This window comes from Giraffa tippelskirchi, chromosome 3, assembly GCF_054371585.1.
Source record: "Giraffa tippelskirchi isolate mGirTip1 chromosome 3, T2T-mGirTip1v1.2.pri, whole genome shotgun sequence".
Taxonomy (NCBI): Eukaryota; Metazoa; Chordata; class Mammalia; order Artiodactyla; family Giraffidae; genus Giraffa; species Giraffa tippelskirchi.
In genome coordinates, this window is record NC_137277.1 from 63,801,957 (window position 1) to 63,829,345 (window position 27,389).

At 38.4% G+C, this 27,389-nt stretch overlaps 2 protein-coding genes across 3 annotated transcripts in view; one reads left to right on the forward strand and one right to left on the reverse strand.

Moving 5' to 3' along the window:
- HERC2 (HECT and RLD domain containing E3 ubiquitin protein ligase 2) overlaps window positions 1-27,389 on the reverse strand; it is a 249,136-nt gene that overhangs the window by 86,363 nt on the left and 135,384 nt on the right. For both annotated transcript variants that reach the window (XM_081583082.1, XM_081583083.1), the window contains 12 exons: window positions 27,167-27,309; window positions 23,820-24,087; window positions 23,537-23,673; window positions 22,968-23,066; window positions 20,945-21,113; window positions 20,719-20,844; window positions 19,123-19,231; window positions 18,866-19,005; window positions 11,395-11,585; window positions 10,704-10,809; window positions 10,518-10,609; window positions 420-595 (listed from right to left, as the gene is read on the reverse strand). In XM_081583082.1, the coding sequence (XP_081439208.1) occupies window positions 420-595; window positions 10,518-10,609; window positions 10,704-10,809; window positions 11,395-11,585; window positions 18,866-19,005; window positions 19,123-19,231; window positions 20,719-20,844; window positions 20,945-21,113; window positions 22,968-23,066; window positions 23,537-23,673; window positions 23,820-24,087; window positions 27,167-27,309 (1,756 nt within the window). The remainder of the gene's footprint in view (window positions 1-419; window positions 596-10,517; window positions 10,610-10,703; window positions 10,810-11,394; window positions 11,586-18,865; window positions 19,006-19,122; window positions 19,232-20,718; window positions 20,845-20,944; window positions 21,114-22,967; window positions 23,067-23,536; window positions 23,674-23,819; window positions 24,088-27,166; window positions 27,310-27,389) is intronic.
- On the forward strand, window positions 5,907-10,104 carry LOC145542997 (protein crumbs homolog 3-like). The gene is made up of 2 exons (XM_081583084.1): window positions 5,907-7,257; window positions 7,596-10,104. Exons 1-2 carry the CDS (start codon window positions 6,892-6,894, stop codon window positions 7,665-7,667), a joined length of 438 nt encoding a protein of 145 aa, XP_081439210.1. The 5' UTR covers window positions 5,907-6,891; the 3' UTR covers window positions 7,668-10,104.

Sequence of the window (27,389 nt, forward strand, 5' to 3'; positions counted from 1 at the left end):
AAGTCTTTAAAATATATACTACCACATACTATCTCCACAGGAAAACACAATTAGGGACAAACAAATAAGAAAACTATACGAATATACACCAAAATATTAACAGCAATATTTCAGGCAGAAAAATTAAACATTTTTATTTTTTCTTTTAAACAAATTTTTCTAAATATAGTGTTTCCATATTAAATTTTTCCTATAATTAAATTAAATCACAATTTTGGAAAACTTAACTAATATTTACCAAATACTCCTATGAGCAATGATATAATACATATAGTCCATAGTCTATATAATACATATAGACTATATAATACATATATACTGTAATACAATAATCCTAATGTATTCTCATTATGAGATACACTCTAATTAAATATTGGCTTTTGAAAGTGAGAGTGTGGGCATAAGCAAACAGCTCTCACCTCCCACTGTTGCCTTTTTCATCTTCTTCTTCTTCATTATCTGAAGCTAAGAAAGGAACTGCAGCCAAATCTTCCTCCTCTGCACGTATCCGTCCCAGCAGGATGAGACCATGGATTTTACAATCAATTCCTGAGCTTCTGCACTGCTTTATCGCAATTTCAATATACCTGTGATACTAGACACAAACACAGTAAGCTACAGAGCTTTCAGAGCCAAACGCTTTAACTAGAGGGAAGGACAGATGAGACATGCAGTGTGTGGCAAGTCACAAGCCTTCATAATGCTTCAAGCATAAAGAACTTGAGATCAGCATGCACACACTGCTATATTTAAAATAGATAACCAAAAGGACCTACTGTATAGCACAGAGAACACTGCTCAGTGTTATGTGGTAGACTGGATAGAAGGGGAATTTGAGGGAGAATGGATATATTATATGTATGGCTAAGTCACTCTGCTATGTACCTGAAACTATCATAACACTGTTAAGCAGCTACACTTCAATATAAAATAAAAAGTTTAAAAAAAAAATTTTGATTACACACAAATTAGAAAAAACTATACACAGACCTCATAACCCCACCAACTAGATCAACAGTTATCAATGTATGATTGATTTTGTCCATGTAGAGATTATCATAAGAAAATTTCTGACAACATGTTGTTTCAAAACTTCAGTAGGTATCAGTGAAATATCAGCATTTAAAAATACATCCACAGTACTCTTATGATAGCCAAAACAATAATCTTATGTCATCTAAATGCTACCAGTGATCAAATTTCCTGTCTTGTAAACATCTTTCTATTCTGGACTTGTTCAAATCAAGGTCAAACTCTGTTATGTCTTTGCCATTCATTATTTTAAAGTTGGCTCTCTGTCCTGTGGTATGCCCCACATCCCATACATGGCGTTTCTAAACGTAGTTTATTCCTCTACCCCTGTATTTCATGTGAACAAAGACTGACTGCTTCAAGGGGACCTAATCAAACCTTAAGATCTATAATATCTATGATGTCACAGGAAGAACAGTTTGAATAAAACAAACAAATAGAGAAATGAAAAATTCTATAGGAAAAAAAAAGACAGTTTCTTTCTTTAGCAAGGAAAAAACAAAAGGGTTAAGATTTTAATGCAGTGCAAAGGGCAGACACTGTCTGACTCACGAATCATAGAAAGCAAATGCAAAGAACATTTATGGGATAATTGGGAAAATTTAAACATTGACTGGATATTGTATCATATTAAAGAAAAAATTTTAGGTGTGATGGCATTGTGGTTACATTTTTAAAGTCCTTGTCAGAAATTAATAATTGAAGTACTCACTATTGAAATAATGCCATGGCTAGAACTTGCTTTATACACTCAAAAAAAATGGGGTGTAACACAGGAAAAGAGTTAGTGAAACACAACCGGCAAAAATGTTGATAATCACTGAAACTGGGTGGTAGGTTCACGGAAGATTCAGTATGCTTTCTATTTTTGGTTATTAGAAAAATTCTGTTAACAAGCCATTTTTAGATGAAACGCAATGCTAGAGAGTTCAGTAGCTTTAAGAATGATAATGCTCTACTTCGTAAGTTGGTTCGATGGGTGGAGACTGGGCCATGAATTTTCTGAGTACTCACAATGCTTAATATTTCTCATATATGTGATATAAGCTATTTCATGCTCATCAAATGGTACATAATAAATTGATTTCGACTGAAAATTTGTTAAAGTCAATATATCATTTATGAATAACAATCTCAGTTGTTTATTAAATAAATTAATCCTTGGTTATTGATCTACTTAAAATACAAAGCAAAATTAAAACAAAAAATATTCAGTAGCATAATTCAGACATAAGACAAGCTGCATTTTCCACTACCCAGGAATAATTTATTATAATAAAATGCACTAAATGCATTATCTTTTCTCAAAAAAACTCAATAATATATTATATTGTCATCATTGGCCACTTTATTATTACCACCATTGATAGTAACTGTTAATTACATGGTATTCCACAAAATAGTTTAATGACATTCAAGAATGAATGGTGTTCTACAATTTTATTCATTGAAGACTGGAAGAAAATAAACAAACAAAAAAAACCTTCCAGTGTACACAAAGGCCAAATAATCAACTCTTGGACCTGGGCGGAGGGGTGGGGGGCGGAGTGCTAGTATGGTCCCATAGTCTCTAGACACAAGTTACCAAGTTTCCACCCTTAAAAAAAATTAATCTATGACTGGCTGTGTATCAGGTTCTTTGATGTAACACACTAGGACCCCATGAAACTTGTCTGTCCTTATGTGGGCATGTGTGTTAGTTGCTCAGTCGTGTCTGACTCTATGACTCATGGACTATAGCCCACCAGGCTCCTCTGTCTATGGAATTCTCCAGGGAAGAATAATGGAGTGTGTTGCCATTCCCTTCTCCAGGAGATCTTCCTGACATAAGGATTGAACCTTGTTCTCCCACACAGCAGGGAGATTCTCTACCATCTGAGCTTCTTGGGAAGCCCTTTGTGGGAACACCAAAATAATAAATCAATGACTGACAAACAGCACTTAATAATTTAAAAATAAACTCACTTATGATGCACTTTAGATGAATGGAAAGTCAAATATTTGACATCTTTATCCACTATCATACCAATTAAGTAAGTTCTCATGAGACAATGTATATATAGGTAGTAAAAAAAACTGCCTTAATTTGCATTATTTTAAATACACTTAATTTACTAAAATAGTGTAGATTTACTGAAAGATTTATGTAGCAGTCTCACTAATCTATAATAGGTTCTATTTAAAAGAACCTTCACTGATTCTATCAGAATTTTTAAGAGATAAAATTAACTTGGATTCATTCTGAAAATGTCCTTATTACCAAATTAAATGTAGGAAAACAAAAAACAAATTTCAGTGTCATGTATATGGTTAAAAAGAACCACTGCTTACTAATACATATTTAATGGAAATAACATGATGCTAGATGCCCAAAGAAGCCCAAGGTGTATGGCAATGACTTTTGCCTAGAGCTTTTTACCTGCTTTTAACCAAAGACAGTGAGGAAGGAATTTTTGTTTTGTTTTCTTTTCAAGTTGATCTGGTAAGCAACAAATTCAAGTTGTACACATGTCAAATTTTAAAATAAACACAATTATTTAATTAAGGGGAGAAAATGGGCTCAATGTTATTATAGAGATGATGAGAAACGGAACCTCTCTTGCCATTTGCAAACCATCAAAGAAATACTATCAGAGTGGTCAAGATGGCAGAGTAGAAGAACCCTCAGCTCATCTCTTATCGTAAGCACAACAAAATCACAACAATCTGCAAAAGAACTATCACTAAAAGACTGAAACCACCAGGAAAGATCCTCTAAAGATGGACCACAACAAGAATGGTACAAGGTGTGAACTCATGATATAATCAATCCCATATCCTCCAGGGTTGGTGACCCACAAATTAGAGAATAATTATATTCAAGAGTTTTTCTCATGTCACTCTCCCCAGCCTGGGGATCTGGCACAGGGAAGAGGAACCTTAAGAACATTTGTCCTTGAAGACCAGGGGGGCTTGACTAGATGAGCTCTAGATGGAGGACTGGAAAAGATACTTCACTCATAAAGGATGTATGCAAAATCTCACACATGCTGCAACCAAGATCAAAAGCAGTAATTTGATAGGTACTGGGGCCATATCTACCTGCTGGTCTTAGAGGGTCTCCTCAAAGGGGAGGCAGGGGGTGGCTGTGGCCCCACCTGTGGGTGTAGACAATGGTGGCAGATATACTGGGGAAATATTCAGCTGCATGAGCTATCATGGAGGATAACATTCTGACACCAAGACCTGGCCCCAAACACCAGACTCTAGACTCCAGTGCTACAAGGCCTCAGCCCAAACAAGGTGGGGACACAGCCCTACCCATCAACTTCGACTTAAAATTCAACATTTAAAAAACAAGGATCATGGTACCCAGTCCCATCACATCATTGCAAATAGATGGGGACAAAATGGAAACAGTGACAGATTTTATTACACTGCAGACAGTGCCATTTGCTTCTTGGAAGAAAAGCTATGACAAACCTAAACAGCATATTAGAAAGCAGACATATCATTTTGGTCCATAGAGTCAAAGCTATGGTTTTTCCAGTGGTCATGTATGGATGTGAGAACTAGACCACAAAGAAGGCTGAGCACCCAAGAATTGATGCTTGTGAATTGTGGTGCAAGAGAACACTTTTTAGAGTCCTCTGGAGTACAAGGAGATCAAACCAGTCCATCCTAAAGGAAATCAATCCTGATACACACTGGAAGGACTGCTACTGAAGCTCCAATACTTTGGCCACCTGATGCGAAGAGCCAACTCATTGGAAAAGACCCTGATGCTGGGAAAGATTGAAGGCGGGAGGAGAAGGGGTTAACAGAGGATCAGATGGTTGGATGGCATCACTGATTCAATGGACATGAGTTTGAGCAAACTCTGGGAGACAGTGAAGGACAGGCAAATCTGCTGTGCTGCAGTCCAGGGGGTCACAAAGAGTTGAAAACGACTTAGCAAATGAACAATAACAAGGTCCACCAGAAACAAGAAAACTATTAATCCTGCAGCCAACACATCAAGTCTGTAAATGCAGACCGGGTCCTATCCTGATACCAGAGGCCCCTGGCCCTTCCTTGGCTGATGAAAAGGAAGTGCACTGCTGGACTGCATAGGACGTCTCTTACAGAGGGCCACTTCCCCAAGGTCGAGAAATAGAACCAACCTACCACATACACAAAAATACAAGAAGCAATTTTGACAAACTCAAACAACAGAATATGCTTCAGATGAAGGAGCAGGATAAAACACCAGAAGGAAAACAAAGTGATGTGGCAGAGTCTCAGGCAATCTACCAGGGAAAGAGTTCAGAGTAGTTATGGTAAAGATGATCAAAGAACTCAGGAGGAGCATGGATACACAGAGAGAGAAATTAGAAGCATTTTAAGAAAAAAACAGAAAATATACAGAAACACACAAATAATAAATACAATAAGTGAAATGAACAATACATTAGAAGGAATGAATAGTAAACTAAATCTGACAGAAGAATGGACTCATGAGCTGGAAGACAGAATAGTGGAAATCACCACCACCAAACAGAAAAAAAAGAACAAAAAGAAATAAGGGCAGTTTAAGAGATCTTTAAGCCAATATCAAGCACACAGAGAGTCACATTATAAAGTTCCAAGAAGAAGAGAAAAAGTGTTTGATAAACTATTTGAGGAGATAATAGCTGAAAACTTCCCTAACTTGAGAAAGGAAAAAGTCAACAAAGTCCAGGAGGTGCAGAGAGTCCCATAAAGCATTAACCTGCAGAGGAATATGTGAGGACATATTGTAAACTAAATGAAAAAACAAAAAAAATGAACAAAAAGAGAGAATATTGAAAGTAACAGAGGAAAAGTAAAAAAATAACATACAAGGGATCTCCAATAATGCTATTAGCTGATTTTTTTTTTTTTTGAGAAAAAAACTCTGCAGACCAGAAGAGACTGGCATAACATACTTGAAGTGATAAAAAAGAAAAACCTACACCCAAGAATACCCAGCAAAAGCTCACTGAAATTTGATGGAGAAAACAAAAGCTTTACAGACAAGTAAACATGTTGTAAGAACAACTCAGGATCACCAAACGAGCTTTATGACAAACTTTAAAGGAACTTCTCTAGGTGGAAAAGAAAAGGCCACAACTAGAAACAAGACAGGAAATCATCCACACATAAAGCTAGTAGGGAGGTTAAAAGATAAAAGTAGTAAAAATCCCACATTAAGGGTTTTAAGGGTTATACAAAATAATTAGATGTGAGGCATGCATTGAAAAACAACGACCATGAGGGGAGTAGAGTACAAATGCAGGGTATCTAAAATGTATTTAAAATTAAGAGATAAGCAACTTAAAAACAAGTACATATATAACTAGACTGCTGTACAAAAAATTCACATTAACCAGAAAACAAAAATCTATAATAGAAATACACACAACAAAGGAAATGAAATGCAAACTTACACTAAAGGTAGTCAAGTTACAAGAGAAGAGAACAAAGGAGAAAGGGAAAAAAAAAAGACCTATGAAAACAAACTCAAAACAGCAAAATGGCAATATAAACATACATATGGATAAACACGCTAAATGTAAATGGACTAAATGTATCCAAAGATGCTACCAGAAAACTACCTAGAGCTTATCAATGAATTCAGTAAATTTGCAGAATAAAAAGTTAATACACAAAAATCTGTTTCATTTCTATACACTAACAATGAAAGATCAGAAAGAGAAATTAAGATAACAATCCCCTTAATCATCACATCAAAAAGTATAAAATAACTAGGTCTAAACCTACCGAGGGTTTGAGTGAAGGACTGGCATCCAGACCCAGAGCGAGATCGAAGGCGCTCGGACCAGCTCCCAGGTGTGGGGTCGAAGGTACCCCCGGCTGGAGATGCGGCAGGAGCGGTGCCCACAACAAGCCCCTTCCCTGTGCCACCAGCCTGTCACCCAGCCCATGGCAAGACTGAGCCTGGAGCCGCTCTTGGCGCTCGGCCTGCCACTGCTGCTGGCCCGCTGGGGCCGGGTCGGGGGGCAAGCAGTTTCTACGACCTCTACAAGTGTGAACACCACCACTATGCCCTCTGGCCCCAGCCCTGGCTACAATGGAGCCCTGTCGCAGGAGGCCACCACCGCCATCATTGTGGTTTTCTCCCTCCTGGCTGCCCTGCTTCTGGCTGTGGGTCTGGCCCTGCTGGTGTGGAAGCTACGGGAGAAGAGGCAAATGGAGGGCACCTACCGGCCCAGCAGTGAGGAGCAGGTGGGTGCCCGAGCTCCACTGACCCCCAACCTCAAGCTGCCGCCTGAGGAGTGGCTCATCTGAAGGCTGGGGCTGGCCACAGCCACCACCACTGCTCAGGACTGCCCAGCACTCACTCTCTCACAGCCACCGAGACACCGGCCTTTGACGGTTCTGGAGGACTTGGGGGGCCACGGGGCATCTGCCGGGCGGGCTCTGCGAAGCATGCTGCCTCTGCTTGACTCTGCCTGCAGCTGGGGTGCCAGGGCTGGGGACACACCTCCTCGCTTGCTGCACCATCGGTTATCTGTCCCGCTGCCACACAGGCCTGATACTCCCCCCCTCTCCTTTCCTTTCAGTTCTCCCACACAGCTGAGGCCCGGGCTCCCCAGGACTCCAAGGAGATGGTGCGGGGCTGCCTGCCCATCTAGGTCCCCTTCCTCTACCCATCACCCTTCCTGGTTGTGTGACCTTGGGGTAAGGCAGAGCCCTCTCTGGGCAATCAAACCCACCCAGTGCTTAACAATAGAAGGGAAGAAGGTGCTTCTAAGACTGTGCCCTTGATGGCAGGGGACACTGAGGCTGCTCACTTTACACATATATCTATATAGTGGGTAGTGAGACATTATAAGACCTTCCTGTGGGCTGGTAGGAGTAGGAATTAGCCTAGATGAAGGAGACTCCTACAGGGCACATAGGCTGTTGGGAGAGGAATTCTAAGTTCTTGAGGGTCCTTGGGGCTGGGAGGGCTTCCTGGAAGGGAGGGGCTTTTAGCTGCACCTAAGAACCAGTCTCGGGGAAGGCAACGGCACCCCACTCCAGTACTCTTGCCTGGAAAATCCCATGGATGGAGGAGCCTGGTAGGCTACAGTCCATGGGGTCGCTAAGAGTCGGACACGACTGAGCAACTTCACTTTCACTTTTCCCATTCATGCACTGGAGAAGGAAATGGCAACCCACTCCAGTATTCTTGCCTGGAGAATCCCAGGGATGGCGGAGCCTGGTGGGCTGCCATCTATGGGGTCGCACAGAGTCGGACATGACTGAAGCGACTTAGCAGTAGCAGCAGCGGCAAACCTACCTAAGGAGGCAAAAAAACCTGCATTTCAAAAACTTTAGACACTAATGAAGGAAAAAGAAGACAATACAAACACATGGAAAGATAGACCTTGTTCTTGGACTGGAAGAACTGATATTGTGAAAATGACTATACTATCCCAGGCCATTTACAGATTCAATGCAATCCCTATCAAGTTATCAATGGCATTTTTCACAGAACAAGAAGAAAAAAATTTTTTAATTTTTATGGAGACACAAAGTACTCCAAAAAGCCAAAGCACTCTTTGAGAGAGAAATAAAGAGCTAGAGGAAATCAGGCTCCTGACTTCAGGCTATACTACAAAGCTAAAGTCATCAAAACAGTATGGAAATGGCACAAAATCAGACATATAGATCAACAGAATGAAAGCCCAGAAATAAACACATACATCTATGGTCAATCAATCTATAACAAATGAGGCAAGATCACACAATGGAGAATAGATGGTTTCTTCAATAAGTGGTGCTGGGAAAGCTGGACAGTTACATGCAAATGAAAGAAATTAGAACACTCCCTAATACTATACACAAAAATAAACTCAAAATGGATTAAAGACTTACATGGAAGACCAGATACTATAAAACTCTTAGAGGAAGACATAGGCAGAATACTCTTTGACATAAGTAGCAGCAAGATCCACTCTGACCCACCTTCCAGAGTTATGGAAATATGAATAACAATAAACAAATGGACCTAATTAAACTTAAAGCTTTTGTACAGTAAAGGAAACTATAAACAAGATAAAACGAATGAAGAAAACAACTGCAAACAAAGCAACTGACAGAGGATTAATCTCCAAAATATACAAGCAGTTCATGAACAACCAAATCAAAAATTGGCAGAAGACCTAAATAGACATGTCTCCAAATAAGATATACAGATGGCCAACAGGCACATGAAAAGATGATCAATTATTAGACAAATGCAAATGAAAACTATAATGATGTATCACTTCATACGAGTCACAATGGACATCATCAAAAAGTCTACAAATAATAAATGCTAGAGAGGGTGTGGAGAAAAGGGATCCCTCCTGCAATGTTGGTAGGAATGCAAACTGGTGCAGTCACCAGAGAGAACATACAGAGGTTCCTTAGAAAACCAAAAATAAAGTTGTCATATGATCCAGCAATCCCAGTGCTAAGCATATATCTGAACAAAACTCTAATTCTAAAGATACACACACCTCAATGTTCATAGCAGCACTAGTTACAATGGCTAAAACATGGAGGCAACCTAAATATCCATCAACAGAAAAATAAAAAAGATGTGGTACCTATATACAATGAACTATTACTCCGCCATTAAAAAAAAGAAGCATGAAATAATACCATTTGCAGTACCATGGATGAACGTAGAGATTTCATATTAAGTAAGTCAGACAGAAAAAAACAAATATCATATGAAATCATTTATCTGTGAAATCTAACAAAATGATACAAATGAACTTACTTACAAAACAGAAATATACTCAGAAAACAAATTCATGATTACAAAAGGGGACGAGGGTGGGGGATAGGCGTTAGGAGTTTGGGATTAATCTCTACATATTACTATATAGACAGAAAGAGCAGAGGGCAAAAGAGGAAGGATGAGACAGTTGGATGGCATCACCAATTCAATGAACATGAACTTGAGAAAACTCCAAGAGACAGTGAGGGACAGGGAGGCCTGGCATGCTGCAGTCCATGGGGTCATAAAGAGTTGGACACAACTTGGCAACTTAACAACCTTACTATATATAAAATACATAAACAATAAGAACTCACTGTATAGCACAGGGAACCATATTCAATATCTTATAAAAACCTTTAATGGAAAAGAATTTGAAAAGAATACACACACGCACACACACATTATATATAATGTCTACACACAGTATTCTTGGGCTTCCCTTGTGGCTCAGCTGGTAAACAATCCGCCTGCAATGTGGGAGACCTGGGTTCGATCCCTGGGTTGGGAAGATCCCCTGGAGAAGGGAAAGGCTACCCACTCCAGTATTCTGGCCATGGAGAAATCCATGGGGTCGCAGAGAGTCGAACACAACTGAGCGACTTTTCCACATACACGTGTGTATAACTGAATCACTTAGCAACTGAAAACACTGTAAATTAACTATATATCAATTAAAAATTTATATAATTATACCTCAAAAAAGAGGAACACTATCTAATCTACTCACCTCTGTGCAGTCATTCAGAAGAGACACTGTGGTGTCAGTGGGGTTGATGTTGATTGTCTTTAATTCAATTAGGTTATTTAGTGAATTTCCACCTAGGAAATAAAGAGGCAGGGTCATAAAGGAATCAGACAAAGGAGTTTTCATTATATAATAGAAGATACTTTTTGAGTAAAGTAACTCAATTACCTGACACGACAACCAGGGAAGGCATGTAGCTACTGTCAGCAGGATCTACAATCATTTTTAATCTATGAACAAGAACATCTGGGAAAATCTCCAATCGAATCCAATGCTTTAAAAGAAAAAGAAACAAGTATTCTACTCCATTACTTATTTATTAGAGAAGGCTTCCCTCTATGCCTCAGAAATGGTGTGTTTATAGCCTTTTGACCAAGAGTGGTCCATTAATATCCATCAATGGGTGGGTTACAGAAAACATTAGAATCAAAGTAGAGGAAAAGCACCATTCTCCAAGTCTAACCTTCATGGCTGGATGAGGCACACCCACATATAAGTGCAATTAAAATAACATTCTAAAGATAAACATATATTTATTAGGATATATTAGAAAATCTTCTAATAAGAAGCAGAATCTGAACTCAAACATTTTATGTGGGGGAGTAAAACAAAACAAAGCCCTAATAAACTCTCTATCAGATAAAATCTATCACTTATATTTATTAAAATCTCTGACAATGAAAACTAGATGGCATATTACTCTGTACCTTTAAAATAATTATGAACTAAAATATAAAATGAGTACTGACAGGTGACATCCCAGTATACCTTTATAGGATTTTCAAAGTTTGTGTTCAAGCTCTAAAACGTAACACATCTAAACAGAAGTGTTTCTGGATGTGCCCCCACGGCACACTACCTTTCCTTGTGAACCAGAGGACTGCCAGCAGGGCTCACTGCCATCAATAAGACGAGAAGCTTGGCTCACAGAGGATGACACGTTCAGACTCCTCACCATCCGGGCCCAGCTGTCCAGCAGCGTTCCCGGCTGGCTGCTGTGACAGCGCTTCAGCTGTTTTCCGGACCGGCCACAAAATACCGCAGACTGTCCTGTTTAATGACGGCCAGACGGTGTTAATACTTGCAGAACAGAAACCTCACAACCAAGAAATGAAGAATACTACAGAATTGAGCTCCTTACTTCAAGAAAACAGTAAGTTTTCAAATCAGAAGGAGCTATTACATAATACTTAAACACCTTCAAAAAACCTAGCCAAGGTATTTGACCCCAATTTTTGAGATGAAGTTCATATAATGCTATGATTTATTCCACTTGACTCCCTCAAGTAACAACAGAGTGATATATCTCCAGATAAAAGGACATATATAAGCGGGGTATGAAGTTCAGTAACTGTGCTTACAGAAGACATTTTTATCAAAAAAGTTATCATAAATGCAACAAAAACAAACTTGAAGAGTTTCTACTTCCATAAATTGCAAATCTGGAAATTGATCTAGCTCTTCCATTGAGGACAAGTAGAAGAGGCAGACAAAACATTTAAAGATGAATAAATCTTCAAAGTATCACAGTAAACTAGCTGACAAAAAAGAATTATGGGACCAGAATCAGAGGAAGGCTAAGATGAAAAGTGTCAGAATGAGCTGCCCTGTGGATCAAGAAGATGCTGTTCCCCAGTAGTATTTGTCAGTTTCTAAGGGGAGCCTTAAACAGAACACACAGCACAGCCCATCAGGAAAGAAGAAACACAAAGAAAAACTCACACTCTGGACTAGGGTCTCAACGGGAAGAACAGCAGAGGAAGAGAAGAGTTAACTCTGCAAGGTTGTCTGTCTGTTTTCAGATTGCAGTTCTGCATGAAATCATCTCAATCAATGAAACCGGATTGAGGTGAGCCCAGATGTTAATACTTACTTAATGCCAATTACCTAGGATTACCAAATGGCACTAGTGGTAAAGAACCTGCCTGCCAACGAAGGAGATACAAGAGAGAGGGGTTCAATCCCTGGGCGTCAGGAAGATCCCCTGATCCCCGAGGAGAGCATGGCAACCTCCACCAGTATTCTTGCCTGGACAATCCCATGGATAGAGGACCCTGGCAGACTACGTCAATAGGGTTGCAAAAAGTCTGACTCGACTGAAGTGACTTAGCACACACACATGCACCAATTACCTAGAAGATCAACCCTCTCTCTCTCAATCTCTGGAGAAAGTAGCATCCTAGGCCTCAAATTGATTTAAGAAGTAACTTTTGTTCCCATAATGTCCGGTACATGATGGAAAATGAGGAGACAAGAAAACATGACTACAACCTATGACAAATGACAACAGAGAGAGACTCATAGACGCTCCAGATAGAATTAGAAAGTACAAATTTTATAATAACTATATGCAGATGACACCACCCTTATGGCAGAAAGTGAAGAAGAACTAAAGAACCTCTTGATGAAAGTGAAAGAGGAGAGTGAAAAAGTTGGCTTAAAGCTCAACGTTCAGAAAACTAAGATCATGGCATCTGGTCCCATCACTTCATGGGAAAGAGAGGGGGAAACAATGGAAACAGTGTCAGACTTTATTTTTTTGGGCTCCAAAATCACTGCTGATGGTGACTGCAGCCATGAAATTAAAAGGCGCTTACTCCTTGGAAGGAAGGTTATGGCCAACCTAGATAGCATATTTAAAAGCAGAGACATTACTTTGCCAACAAAAGTCTGTCTAGTCAAGGCTATGGTTTTTCCAGTGGTCATGTATGGATGTGAGAGTTGGACGGTGAAGAAAGCTGAGCACCGCAGAATTGATGCTTTTGAACTGTGGTGTTGGAGAAGACTCTTGAGAGTCCCTTGGACTGCAGGGAGATCCAATCAATCCATCCTAAAGGAGATCAATCCTGGGTGTTCACTGGAAGGACTGATGTTGAAGCTGAAACTCCAATCCTTTGGCCACCTCATGCGAAGAGTTGACTCACTGGAAAAGACCCTAATGCAGGGTAGGATTGGGGGCAGGAGAAGGGGATGACAGAGGATGAGATGGTTGGATGGCATCACTGACTTGATGGACATGGGTTTGGGTAGACTCCGGGAGTTGGTGATGGACAGAGAGGCCTGGCATGCTGCAATTCATGGGATCGCAAAGAGTCAGACACGACTGAGCAACTGAACTGAACTGATACTTAGTATGTTTGAAAAGATATGACACTGAATATTTCATCAGAAAACTGAAAATTATTTTTAAAAAGATTAGAACTGTTTAATTCAGCAATTAAAATAAAAAACTCAACGAATAGGTTTACCAGCAGGCTAGACTCAGATGAAAAGAGAACTGGCAAAAATTATCTAGAATAAAGAACTGAAGAGCAAAAGTTTAAAAAACATAAATGATGTGAAAAATTTAATAGACAGAAATAAGATCTGTCTTACCAGAAAGAAGAGTCCCAAAAAAGAAGGAAAAGAAAATAGGGCAGAGATTAATATTAGAAAAAATACTGAATGATGGGGAATTGTCCAAAACGAACAAAAGATATCAAAGCACAGATTTTAAAAGCCCTACTTTGAAAGCTGGAAAAATAAACCTTAAATTTTTTCACCACACACACCAAAAAAAGGGTAGTTATGTGAAGTGATGGATGTGTTAATTACCAACCTTGCTGCAGTAATCATTTTGCAATATATGTGTACCAAATCAACCCACTGAACACTTTATACTTATACAATGTCATATGTCAATTATAGCTCAAAAAAGCTGGAAAATTAGTTAATTAAAAGCACTACTAACTGCAAGAAAGATAAATACAAAGAAATAGATATATATGCATGTGTAAGATAAAAACAAGAGTATCTCAAAAGCAGATTAAGGGGAAATACAAAGAATGAATAGCTTTAAGGGAAAATAACTAAACTGACCTCAGCTGAAATAATATAAACCTAATTACAATGGAGTAGTATTTTTAAAGTGCTAAAAGTCCCAGCAAAAATATTTTTTAAAAACAAAGAAGAAATAAAGATACACAAAAACAGAATTCATAATCATAGAGATAAATTAAATAAAACATTAAGGGCTATTCTTCAGGCAGAACAAAGATAATGACAGATGAAAAGTGATGAAACTGGAGCCCATTATACAGAGTGAAGTAAGCCAGAAAGAAAAACACCAATACAGTATACTAATGCATATATATGGAATTTGAAAGATGGTAACAGTAACCCTATATGCGAGACAGAATAAGAGACACAGATGCATAGAACAGTCTCATGGACTCTGAGGGAGGTGAGGGTGGGACGTTCTGAGAGAATAGCATTGAAACATGTATATTATCATATGTGAAACAGAACACCATTCCATGTTCGATGCATGAGACAAGGGCTCAGAGCTGGGGCAATGGGATGACCCAGAGGGATGGGATGGGGAGGGAGGTGGGTGGGGGGTCCAGGAAGGGGAACACATGTAAACCCATGGCTGATTCATGTCAATGTATGGCAAAAACCACTACAATATTGTAAAGTAATTAGCCCCCAACTAAAATAAATAAATTTATTTAAAAAAAAAAAAAAGAAAAGTGAAGCATACAGAAAGGAATAGAGAAAAACTGCAGTCCATGGGGTTGCAAAGAGTTGGACACAACTTAGTGACTAAACAACAAATATTAAGTATGTGAAAAAAAAAATCAACAAACACCAACTACAAAAAATAACAATCCTATGTCTTATATTGTTTAAGATGTATATGTGTGAAATTTTTAAACACAGTAATAAAAACACGGTAATTTAAATCAGAATGATGGTTAATTAAATTAAAGGGATGTCAGACCCTTGCACTGCTTAGGAGGAGGATAAAAATACTAAATAATGATTAGGTTTATAAGACAAAAAAGATATCATAATATCTTTAGTAACTACTAATACCAAAAATGTATATAATATACACCATTCTTATAGTACAAGAATATACACTAAAAATGTGTAACTCCTAAGCCAGTAAGCTGTGTTGAGAAGGGTGGTGGGAGGTGGGATGGTTGGCTAAATAACAAAGAACTTATAAGTCCAAAGGAAGATGGAATGGAAAAAAAGGGAGAAACAGAAAACAGACAGAACAGCAACAACAAAAAAGCACTGAAAAGTTGATCAATTTACAAATACGTATTTCAGTAACTGCCTTAAACGTAAATGAATACTTAAATGATCAAAATAAGAGACAAAGACCATCACATTGGAATTTTTTAGAAAATTGCAAACTCCAAGCAATATAACTAAAATACAAAATTACAGAAAAGACTGAGGGCAAAAGGCTACAAAAAGATACACTAAGCAAACACTAACTTCACCACAGAACTGCAGAAGACATTTTTCAGATATGCATAAAACATGTGTAAAATCCCATGATATGTGAAGTCCTATGATTAAACAAAAGTTTCCCCCAAAATGTCAAAGATTAATCAGGATACACATTTGAATGCAATGCAGAAACTAGTAAAAAGATACAGGTAGGAAATGCTGACATCTTTGAAACTTTTAAAATCAATGAATACAAGAAAATAATTCCAATGGAATTTTAAGGATATTTTTAAATGATGATGAAATATTACTACCTATCAGTATTATAAGATACAGCTTATGCTTAAACATAAATTAAAAATTTTAAGTTCAAATATCATAAAAGATAAAAGTGAGAAATTAATGAACTAAGCATTCAGAAGGGGAGGGGGGAATCAACCTAAACCTAAATTCTATAGGAAAAAGAAATGATAAAGATATGAGAGACACGAATTCAAAGTCAAAAGTTGGTTCTTTGAAAAGCCTGATAAAACTTATAAACCCATGGCACGCTAATCAAAAAAAAAAAGAAAGAAAAGTTAGTCTTGAAAAGGAGATAGCTCTGCAGATACTACAGATCTCCTTCATAAAGATAAAAAGGTGTTATAAATTAGACCTATAAAAGAACATTCTCAACATGATAAAGGTTATTTATAAAAAATCTTCAGCTAACATGGTGCACAATGCTTAAAGACTGAAAGCTCCCCCTATGATAAGTCAAAGAACAAGACAAGGATGCCCACTTTTGCCACTTCTATTCAACCTTGTACTGAAAGATCTAGCTGAAGCAGTAAGGCAGGAAAAAGAAATATAAGGTATCCAAGTTGGAAAGGAAGAAAAGACTATCCCAGATCACAGACAACACATATATCTTACATATAGAAAACTAGTAAAGACTCTACAAAAAAAGCCAAAACAAAACAAACTCTGTTAGAGAAAATAAATTCTTCAAAGTTGCTAGATACAAATTCAACACGCAAAATGTGTTGAAACCATGTACTGAATATGTGTAGTGTATATTTCTATGCACTAGCAATAGATATTTCAAGGAGGAATTTTAAAACAATAATTTAATATAGCATGAAAAATAAACACTTAGGAATAAATTTAACCAAGAACACACAAGACTTATACACTAATCACAAAACACTGATGAAAGAAATTAAAGAAGATCTAAGAAAAGACTACTGACAATTCTGTCCAAAGTGATATACAGACTAAATGCAATTCCTATCAAAATACTATTTTTCATAGAAGTAGAAAAATCCATCCCCAAATTCATATTGACTTCCAAGGGACACCAAATAGTTAAAAGCCTTCTTGAAAATGAAGAAAGCTGAAAGATTCACATTTCCCAATTTCAAGACTTACTACAAAAGCTATAATACTCACAGTGTTATAGTGTGGTACTGATGTAAGGATAGGCAAAAAGACCAACAGAGTAGACTAGAGAACCCAGGAAAAAACTCTCACATCTATGGTCAACTGATTTTCAGAAAGGGTGTCAAGATCATTCAATAGTGAAAGGACAGTCTTTTCAACAAATAGTTTTGGGAAAACTGGATACACATACTTAAAAGGATGAAATTACATATTATACTATGTATAGAAATTAACTCAAAGTGGTTCAAACTATAAAACTCTTATAAACATAGGGACTGATTTTCACAACTTTGGATTTTGCAGTGATTTCTGAAGTTGACCCAGAAATAAGTATGACATCAAATGCACAGGCAAACAAAAGAAACAATAAATTAAAATTCATTAAAATGCAAAACTTTTATCACAGAATTCCTATCAAGAGAGTGAAAAGAAAACTAACAGAATAGGGTAGAATATTTGCAAATCACATATCTGATTTGATGTCCACAATATATAAAGAATTCCTACAAACTAACATCAAAAGTTATGAAACTGAATTGCCACAGATATATAAATAGCAAAAAGCACATGAAAAGAGGCTCAATGCCATTTATCACTAGGGAAACTCAAAAATGAAAATCACAATGAGATAACTACTTCTCACCATTAGCATGGCTGTAATTCAAAAAAGAAGAAGGAAAATAAAATGGTGAGCATGTGGAAAAACCAGCATCCTCATACACTGCTGGTAGGAACGTAAAATGCTCCAGTCACTGTGGAAAACATTTTGATGGTTCCTTAAAAATTTGAAGAACTACAGAATGACCCTGCAATTCTACTCCTAGTTTTGAAATAGGGACACTTTGTACATCAGTGTTCATAACAACATTATTCACATTAGCTGAAAGGTACAAACAACCCAAATATCCATTAATAGAGGACTGGATAAGCAAAATGTCATATATATACATACAATGGACTATTATTCAGTCATAAAATGAAATTAAGTTCTGATACAAGCTATATAACATGGATGAACCATAGAAACATAATCTAAGGTGAAATAAGTCAGATACACAAAAACACAAATTTTGTGTGGCTACACTTATAAATGAGGTACCTAGAGTTGTCTAATTCAGAGACAAAAAGTGGATAAGAGGTCGCCAGGGGTTGGGGAAGGGAAGAATGAGCATTATTGCTTAATTGGTACACTCCTATATTGGAACGGTGAAAAAGTCTTAAAAATACTGAGTGTTGACAGTGTGCAATATTCTCTTAATTATACACTTAAAAGTGATTAAAATGGCAAATTTCATGTTGCACATATTTTACCATAATAATATATATATATATATTTACACACACACACACACACACACACACACACTAGAAGACATACAAATAAATCTACCCAATTCCACATCCCATCCAACAAAATATTTATTAGTTTCTTGAGTCCATTTATGCTTCTTTATGGAAATACAAGCAAACAACACTGTTCTTCTAGTTCCACGGACCACTCATTGCTTGAAAAAAAAAACAAAACAGCAATTCATCAAGTGGGCAGGACCACCTTTCCTGTCTCTCTGTGTACACAGTATAGTGCTCACCAATATGAACTTTAAAGAGCAAAATTAAGTATCCACAATAATTATCTCATTAATAATAGTCTGATGAAAGAGAAGATAACCAGTCTACTATACCTGGTTCATTTATTCTGCCAAATGTATGCCTGGTGTTGTGTTTTCTGGTTTTGAAGCAAGCTTCACAAAAATCAAAGTCATCACAGTTTCTGCATTTGAATCTAGATCCATTGATGGGAAACATCTGACAGCCATCACACCTATTTTTAAAATAGCCATTGAGTTGATAAGAAAAACATGAGGTCATCTATCAAATTTAATTCCAAAGAAAACCATTCCTCCCAAACAAATCTAGCAATATAAAAATAAAAACTCACGTAACACCAGGGTGAACACTAGGTACCAACTCCATTTCTGATAACAGCCCAGTCCAGTGAGACTGCTGAGGAAAGTCGACAATCACATCTTTTCCATTGGCACTGAAAGCTAGGATGAACAGAAATTATTTGAAACATCTCTGTCACCAACAAAAAAAACCTAACATTAAAACTAAATCTATACCTAGCTATGTGATATTGTATTATAGTTATTTTTGTTTTACAAAGAGTACTTCTCTTTTAGAGAGGCATACTAAGACACTTTTGGATGAACTAACACATGATGTCAATTGGGAATTAGCTTCAAAATAACGGAGGGAGAGGATCATGGATGAACAACTTTGGCCAGGAGCTGTCAACTGTTGAAGCCAGGTGATGAGTACAGAGAAGTTCTTTATACTATAGTCTCTATTTTTGTACATGTTTGATATTTTCTACAAGAAGAAGGTTCATTTAATTACACCAAGCAAAAACTCCATTCCGTATCTTAGGGAATAAAAATTACATTAATAATACATCTACTGCCCTTTGGTGAAAGCTACTCTAAATATTAACTTCTAAATCAAGTTATTCTTTATCTTTGCTTTGATTTGTAAAGCTTTGAAGAATTGCTTAAGAAAACTGTTAAACAAAACTGAAAACTGTTTAAGTAAAATGTTAAATAAGCTACTTGTTCTTATGTAATCTAAGAAACACTAACACCCCTGGCCCACTGGGAAAGTTCCACCATTGTGGCCATTTTTAATCTAAGCTATCCAATAAGACTTTTTCATACAAGGATGAAGGAAGACAAAACAATGAAAAATGGCACTGAAAGCAAATTTAAAGATAAAATAAAACCACACAAATACTTCATCATTTCTTATGCAGCTGTTAAAATGGATACGTATACCATTTAAAGTGTGTCATGTTTGAATTGAAATCTCAAGAATATCACATTAAACATAAAGTGAGGAAAATTTTGTGTTTCCAGTTGCTAACTTCTATCATTTGCACAAATCCATTTCTTAAATTTATTAAAAGAGAAAGAGAAAAACACTGAGGGAGCTAGCCATTTGGCAGGATTGACAGAACAGCTTCAAAGAACCCCAACACAAGGCCACCCTGAGACTGTAACAGACTGAGGTAAAAACAAAACCACTCTTTTAACATATCTGGTCACATTCAATCTAATCCAAACCACAAGCCCATCCTGATTAGTATAAACAACTGCTTCCTTGCCAATCATAACCTTATCATGAGTCCATTATCTCTTCCTTCTAAATAGTATTTATTAAGATATCCATTCTTAGAATTATCCCAATTTCCTGAACACTCCCCAAAATACCAAATGCAAACTCCATTAGTCTTTGTTACACCACTTATGAAGACATCCCATTTCCAGGGTATGCATTCTCCCATGCTGCAATGAGTTAATACACCTGACTCTGTCCAATAACAGGTGTGCTGCAGGTCTACAGAGTATTGAAAAGCAAAGGAATACTATGTATAAATCATAAGGCTTGTTTTTCTTGCCCTTGAATGACAAAAACAAAGAGTTTACATTCGTTGATGAAAAGCTAAACACTTGGGAGTTTCCTTGCCTAGGAATACTACCTTTCACAACCCCCACACTTTGATGAGTCACAGACCCCCACTTGTACTTCGGTGTTGTGACTGAGGCTTTGACACGAACTTTATCACCAATTTTGATGTGAGAAGGAGAACTTGGAGGAGGATAGCCTAGAGATTCCAATAAAAAAGAAATATAATTAGCATTCATTTTGGGGAACTCTGAATACAATTAAGAAAGCCAAAAGAACTTAATAAAGAATGTTCTCACCTATAAGTTCCACATGAATATACCTAACCCAGTAAGTGCCTCCTTTCTGCTGCCAGTCACACTGCACATTGAGGTCATGTAATCCATCCCTATCCAATTTGATGACTTTGCCCACATCTCCTTCACACACCTCTTCATATGTTCGACAGCATCTAACCATCATTCCCACCTAAAATTAAGTTCAAAATACAGTCCAATATATAGGTGAAACGATCAATTGTAAAGCACCATTACTCTAGTCCTAAGAAAGAATTTTTTCTAGCACCCAGCATGCTCTCAATATCATGTTACACAAAATGGCACCAGAACTCTTAAGAAAACTGCCTGGCTTGAAATATACAAGATGAATTTGGATCAATTTGTGCCATAAAGCAAGGGAGCTATCAAAGATTAATGGGTTCCCTCAAAAGAACAACCTGACCAAGAGGAAAAATGACTGAAACACATCAAATCCATAACAGCCAATAAACTCATCATATAAGCAAATTAAAGGCTTCTTGGTCTTTTTATAGCATAGGATACCAATACACAACTGAAAATTCATAATTCAAGCAAACAAAAAGCAACCATCCATTCTGCCTTTCCTATACAAACTATTTTACAGTGATAAGAGTTTGTAATAAAGTTTTTTTCAATGTACAGAACTCTAGCTAATAAATTTGGAAGGAATGACAAATTTAGAAAATCACTATTATGCAACCCTTCTTAATGGGTCTAGATAATAACATTAATCACTACTAAGGCTCCAAGATGGACAATTAATAAAGACTGGGTGGTACAGATGGCAAGTAACACTGCATGTTGGGCCATAATACAATACAGTCTTTCCCAAGATGCAGCCAGAGTCCAATCAACCTCCAGCCCTCACTCTGACTTTACAGGAGATGCAGAGGAGAGGGAGGAAGATGTGGGGCAACATAATTTTAGCCACAAATAAATGGCATGAATAGAGAAAAAAAAAGAGTGAAAAATGGTTCTAGGTTAAAAATACACATCACCCAAATGTGTGTGTCATCTTATTTGTATCTAAATCTTAAAAAATTACTATAACAAGCAATTTTTTGAGAAAACTGGGAAAATCTGAGCCAGAACTAGATTATGAGATAATAGTAAGGAATTACTGTTTACTTTGTTAGGCAATGTTAAGTAACAGTACTGTCAGTATGTTAAAAATAAAATCCTTTATTTAGAGATACATGTTGTTGACTTATTTAGAGGAGAAATGAGACCATTTCCAGGATTTTCTCTGAAGTATACTAATGGGTTGGGAAGATCTGCTGGAGAAGGGATAGGATACCCACTCCAGTATTTTGGGGCTTCCCTGGTGGCTCAGCTGGTAAGGCATCCGCCTGCAATGCGGGAGACCTGGGTTCGATCGCTGGGTTGGGAAGATCCCCTGGAGAAGGGAAAGGCTACCCACTCCAGTATTCTGGCCTGGAGAATTCCATGGACTATATAATCCATGGGATCACAAGAGAGACTGAGCAACTTTCACTTTCACACTAACTAGAGAGGAGGGCATGGCTGGCAATTCACTCAAGTACTCTTGCTTAGAAAATCCTATGGACAGAGGAGGCTGGTGGGCTATAGCCCATGGAGTTGCAAAGAGTCGGACACAACTAAAGCCACTCGGCACACACACATACTAACTATAACAATAGAATTAAAACAGGAAAAGAAAGGATTTAAGGTTGAAAAGGACTACACAAAAAGCACACCTAAATATTTACAATTAGATGGCAAGAAGAGTAATATTTTTTTAAAAAAAGCAAAAATAGATTTTAAAAGTGTCCAGAATAGGGGGTAACCAAGAAGCACAGGTCTGTGTGCCACATCACTGTGGACAAGCCACCTTCTGCACTCTGGCTCTGGCCTCCCTTGCACATCTTCTGCTCCTCTGTCCTCTGCTCCAGTCACAGTTCCTCCCCTGGTACGCCCTTCCTCTCTGACTTTCTGAGATGCTCAAACATTTGCTGAATGAAAACCTAAGTAATCAAGGTTCTAGCCCAATACCATTACTCACCTGAATATTCTCTCTCACATACACAGCATAATCATCATTACTTAAGAAATCAGCTCGCTTTTTATAAGTCTGGCTCTCTGTTACAACAGCACCAGTGGACTACAAAAGATAAATATATTTTTTTTAATGGTGAACCAGATAAACCTACTTAAAAAGAAAGTAGTAAGTGAAATCCATAATATTAAAAAAGAGTATATAATAATATTCTATGTTTTAACTATAAAATTCTTCACTTAAATAAAGACTAATAGCAACAGCACTGAATGCAGAATAAATCTCAAAAGCTGCAAGTACAGAAAATTTCTCAGGCAATTCCAAATCAATCCCATAAAACAACTTACTCAAATCAGAAGTAAATATGTCATGTAAATAATGATTTTTTTAAGATCTTTTCTAATGGCTACCCAACATCAACAGATGTTAAAGCTAAAAGTAATTAAAGCACAGAAAACCCAGGCAGCACTTAGGAGCTTTGCCACAAGCTCAGTAGAATCACAGAAAGGCCCCATGGAGCAGTGCAGAGGAATCCAGAACTCTTCAGAAGAGATGGGCACAAGGGAAGCACTGACCATAGCATAAGCCGTGTCATCCACATCCTCCACCAGCTCCTCGTCTGAGCATTCCTCAGACCCTGTGTCTGCATCTGAGAGATCCGTGACTTGCACATCAGCATGGTCCAGCAGCCACCCAACCAAGGCTTCCACGCCTAGAAGCAAGCACACACAGCACAACCACCATGAGGACCACAGCAACTGTGTGCCCGAGGGGCCTCTGACATTAGTATTTCAAGGGAAGCCTACAAACAGAAGGGTAGGCACATTAAGTCAAACACCCATAAGGAAAATACAGTACCTGGCAAGCCAGCAGCATTCCCAGAGGCCCCAGTGAGTGACTTGAGTGCAAACTCTATGTTCCTTCTAGGAAATCCCATTTCCATGAGCTGAACTACTATAGGCAGAACAGGACCAGGAGACTGCTTGTGCTTCTTTGCTCTGACTGGGCGAATATGCTGCACAGGGACGGGAGTCGTGGCCTCACTGGAGCTGCAGTCTTCAAACATAGGGCTCAATGGGTGGGTAGACTCCACAGCTAGACACTGACACACAGCCAAGGCGGCAGCCTGCGCAAATGAAAGCAGAGTTTGTAAATCAGGGTACTAAGAAGTCTAGGGAAATGGAACGTACAGACTACTACGACAAACTGCAGTGCAGAAATACAGAAACCCAGGCTTACATGTGTATTTTTAAATGAATGGATAAAACATGTTTAAAAACAAAAAGACAATTTTCACAGTTTCATGCAGAGGAAAGATTCAATAGCCCAATAACTTCTGCTTCAGTACACACAGTCTACCTGATAAATTAGCAAATTATCAATGCCCACTAAGGAAACTTCACAGAAGCACTGAGCTATAAGTGAGCAACAAGCCGAGGTGAACACAGGTGAGAGGTTTGATGGGGTGGGAGAAACAGACCCTCACCCTTCCCAAAGACAAGTCAGTATTTGCCATAAAGTAATGGGGCCAGATGCCATGATCTTAGTTTCTTTAAATATTGAGTTTTAAGTTTTTTCTCCTCCTTTACACTCATCAAGAGGTTCTTTAGTTCCTCTTCACTTTCCGCCATTACAGTGGTATCAACCGCATATCTGAGGTTGTTGATGTTTCTCCCACCTATCTTGATTCCAGCTTGTAACTCATCCATTCTGGCATTTCTCTTGATGTGCTCAGCATAATGGTTAAATAAACAGAGTGACAACAGACAGCCCTGTCGGACTCCTTTCTCAATCCTCAATCAATCAGTTGTTCCATACAGTGTTCTAACCGTTGCTTCTTGACCCGCATACAGGTTTCTCAGGAGACAAGCAAGATGGTCTGGTATTCCTATATCCTTAAGAGCTTTCCATATAGTTTGTTATGATCCACACAGTCAAAGGTTTTAGCATAGTCGATGAAACAGAGGTGCATGTTTTTCTGGAATTCCCTTCTCTATGATCCAGTGAATTCTGGCAATTTGATCTCTTGATTCCTCTGCCTTTACTAAACCCAGCTTGGATATCTGGAAGTTCTTGGTTAGCATAATGCTAAAGCCTAGCATGCAAGATTTTAAGTATGACCTTACTAGCTTGGGAGATGAGTGCAATTTTCCAATGGTTAGAACACTTTTTAGTACTACTCTTCTGGGGAATCAGGATGAGGATTGACCTTTTCCAGTCCTGTGGCCACTGGTGGGTCTTCCAGATTTGCTAATAATTACGAATTTTGGTCAAAATATTCTTAAAAACTGTTTGAAGACCCTGGAAAAAACAGAAATAGGGGCAACCCTGAGCACAAGGGAAGCCCACAGGCAAGCCACTAACAGGGGCCGTATCACTGGACAGCGGCCTAGTAGATCAAGGACAGGTGAGGGAGAACCACAAAATGTGCAGGGAGTCTACCCTCAAATCCTTGGCTGACTGCAAAATTGAGCATATGTGAGACTGAAGAACCCAGCCAAAAGAAACTGCTGGAAGACCCAGTGCTAAGAAGATGGTATGCCATCCCAGTCCAACGAAGTTTCAGCATTTTGGTCTAGATACAAAGGTTTTTCACTGGAAGAGGTTCTAAATCTCACAGAATTACAGACTAGGAACCAGCACTAAGGGGAAAATGATAAATCATCACCAAAAAGTCTAGAAACAACCTCCTTAAGACTGAAGAAAACTACCAGGTACTGAAACATCTACAAAAGAAAATAAAAGACATTTCATACAGAACAATAAAATGTCACCTGAATTTCCATTAGGATCAAGGGAGAGGGGCTCCCCTGGTGGTCCAGTGGTTAAGAATTCACCTTGCAATGTGGGACACCAACTGGATCCCTGGTCTGGGAAGATCCCACATGCCATGGGGCAACTAAGTCCATGGGCCACAACTACTGGGCCAGGGCACTAGAGCCTGCAAGGCACAACTACTGAAGCCCTCGCACCTATATAGCCTGTGCTCCCCAACAAGAAAAGGCATCACAATGAGAAGCCCATGAACCAAAACAAGAGATGACCCATCACAGCCAAATAATGAATAAAGAAAGCTTTAAAAAAAAAAAAAAAAAAGAATCAAGGGAGACAAAACAATTGTAGCTCTCTCTCTGGTATAAGAGCCCTTCCTGATTCATAAAGGACAACTCTAGGTCTACTTGTTTCCTCCAAGTCTTATTTTTCCCTCAACTCTGGGCACCTCCCAGCATGGCTCTGGGCTGCATCTGCTCAACACCCTTTTCATTGATTAGCTCCTTATTCCTCCGCATCCTGTCTTTACCTGACAAACGACTGACAACATAGCCTTGCAGCAACTTTAACCCAATCTCCCATCTCAGGTTTTCAGACCTAAGGAGTAGCTGGCATTCAGACTTGGTCAGAGAATGCCTGGCACCCTCCTCCCCCACTGTCCCCATGCCCAGTATTTCCTAAAGAATCCCTTTATACCCAACTGACTTCCCAACTCACTCTGGATCCTGGCTCCCCACAGGGTCTTAGTCTCTGAGGATTTCTACTAGGGTATTTTCCACCTGCCAAATTGTCTGCTCAAGATTTTACTCCTTTCTTTGATATTTTTTTTCAGAATGTTTAATATAGTACACAGCAAGAAAGATTTTTTGACATATCTAGTCTTCCATGTGGTGGGCCATGGAGTTTCCATCATACTTAGTCCTGATCCGGTGCCAGTCTCTTCTATGGGAACACGCACACAGGCCCCTCTCCCCCTCAGCCCACAATGCGTGCAGTGCAGGACACATGCTCCAAAACAGGGTATTGGCTGAGAGCCTGGGCATGTTCAAGAAAGGCTTTGGAGTGAGTGAGACAAATGAGCAAGCACCTATAGTACTCCTAGGTCTAATAGGGCTCTTTCAATAAGAATATTTCCTGGAAAAAGATCCCTGATGAATACTTGAGAATTAGCTCATGGTGAATCTAGTTAATTTTTACAAATAATTTACAGAAACTCAAAATAAGATTAAACTTTTAACTCATTCATTTTCTGTCTAGTATTGCAGTGCTCTATGACAGACATGGTTAAAGCCTACCTAGTCCTAAGAATTATTTTGGTATATCATTTAAAATTCAAACCATATCCTTAAGAGAATACACTTCTGGCACACACACACAAAAGCTGTTTACAGTTTAATGCAGCAGATTAAAATTACCAAGTCTACCTACTATACCTCAAGCTCTTGTTTGTCAAATATGGCCTTCACAGGAGATGGCTGGGTGGCCGAGGCCAATAATTGCTGCAAGAGGATCATTGGGGGCTGCGGCCCTTCAGGAGACATGTCCACAAGGTCAGGGGATACAGCTGCTCCATCATCTGAATTTAAAAACAAAATATGGGTAACACTGTATTTTCAACCACAAACACCTCTTTACTATGAAAGACAGTGCACTAAT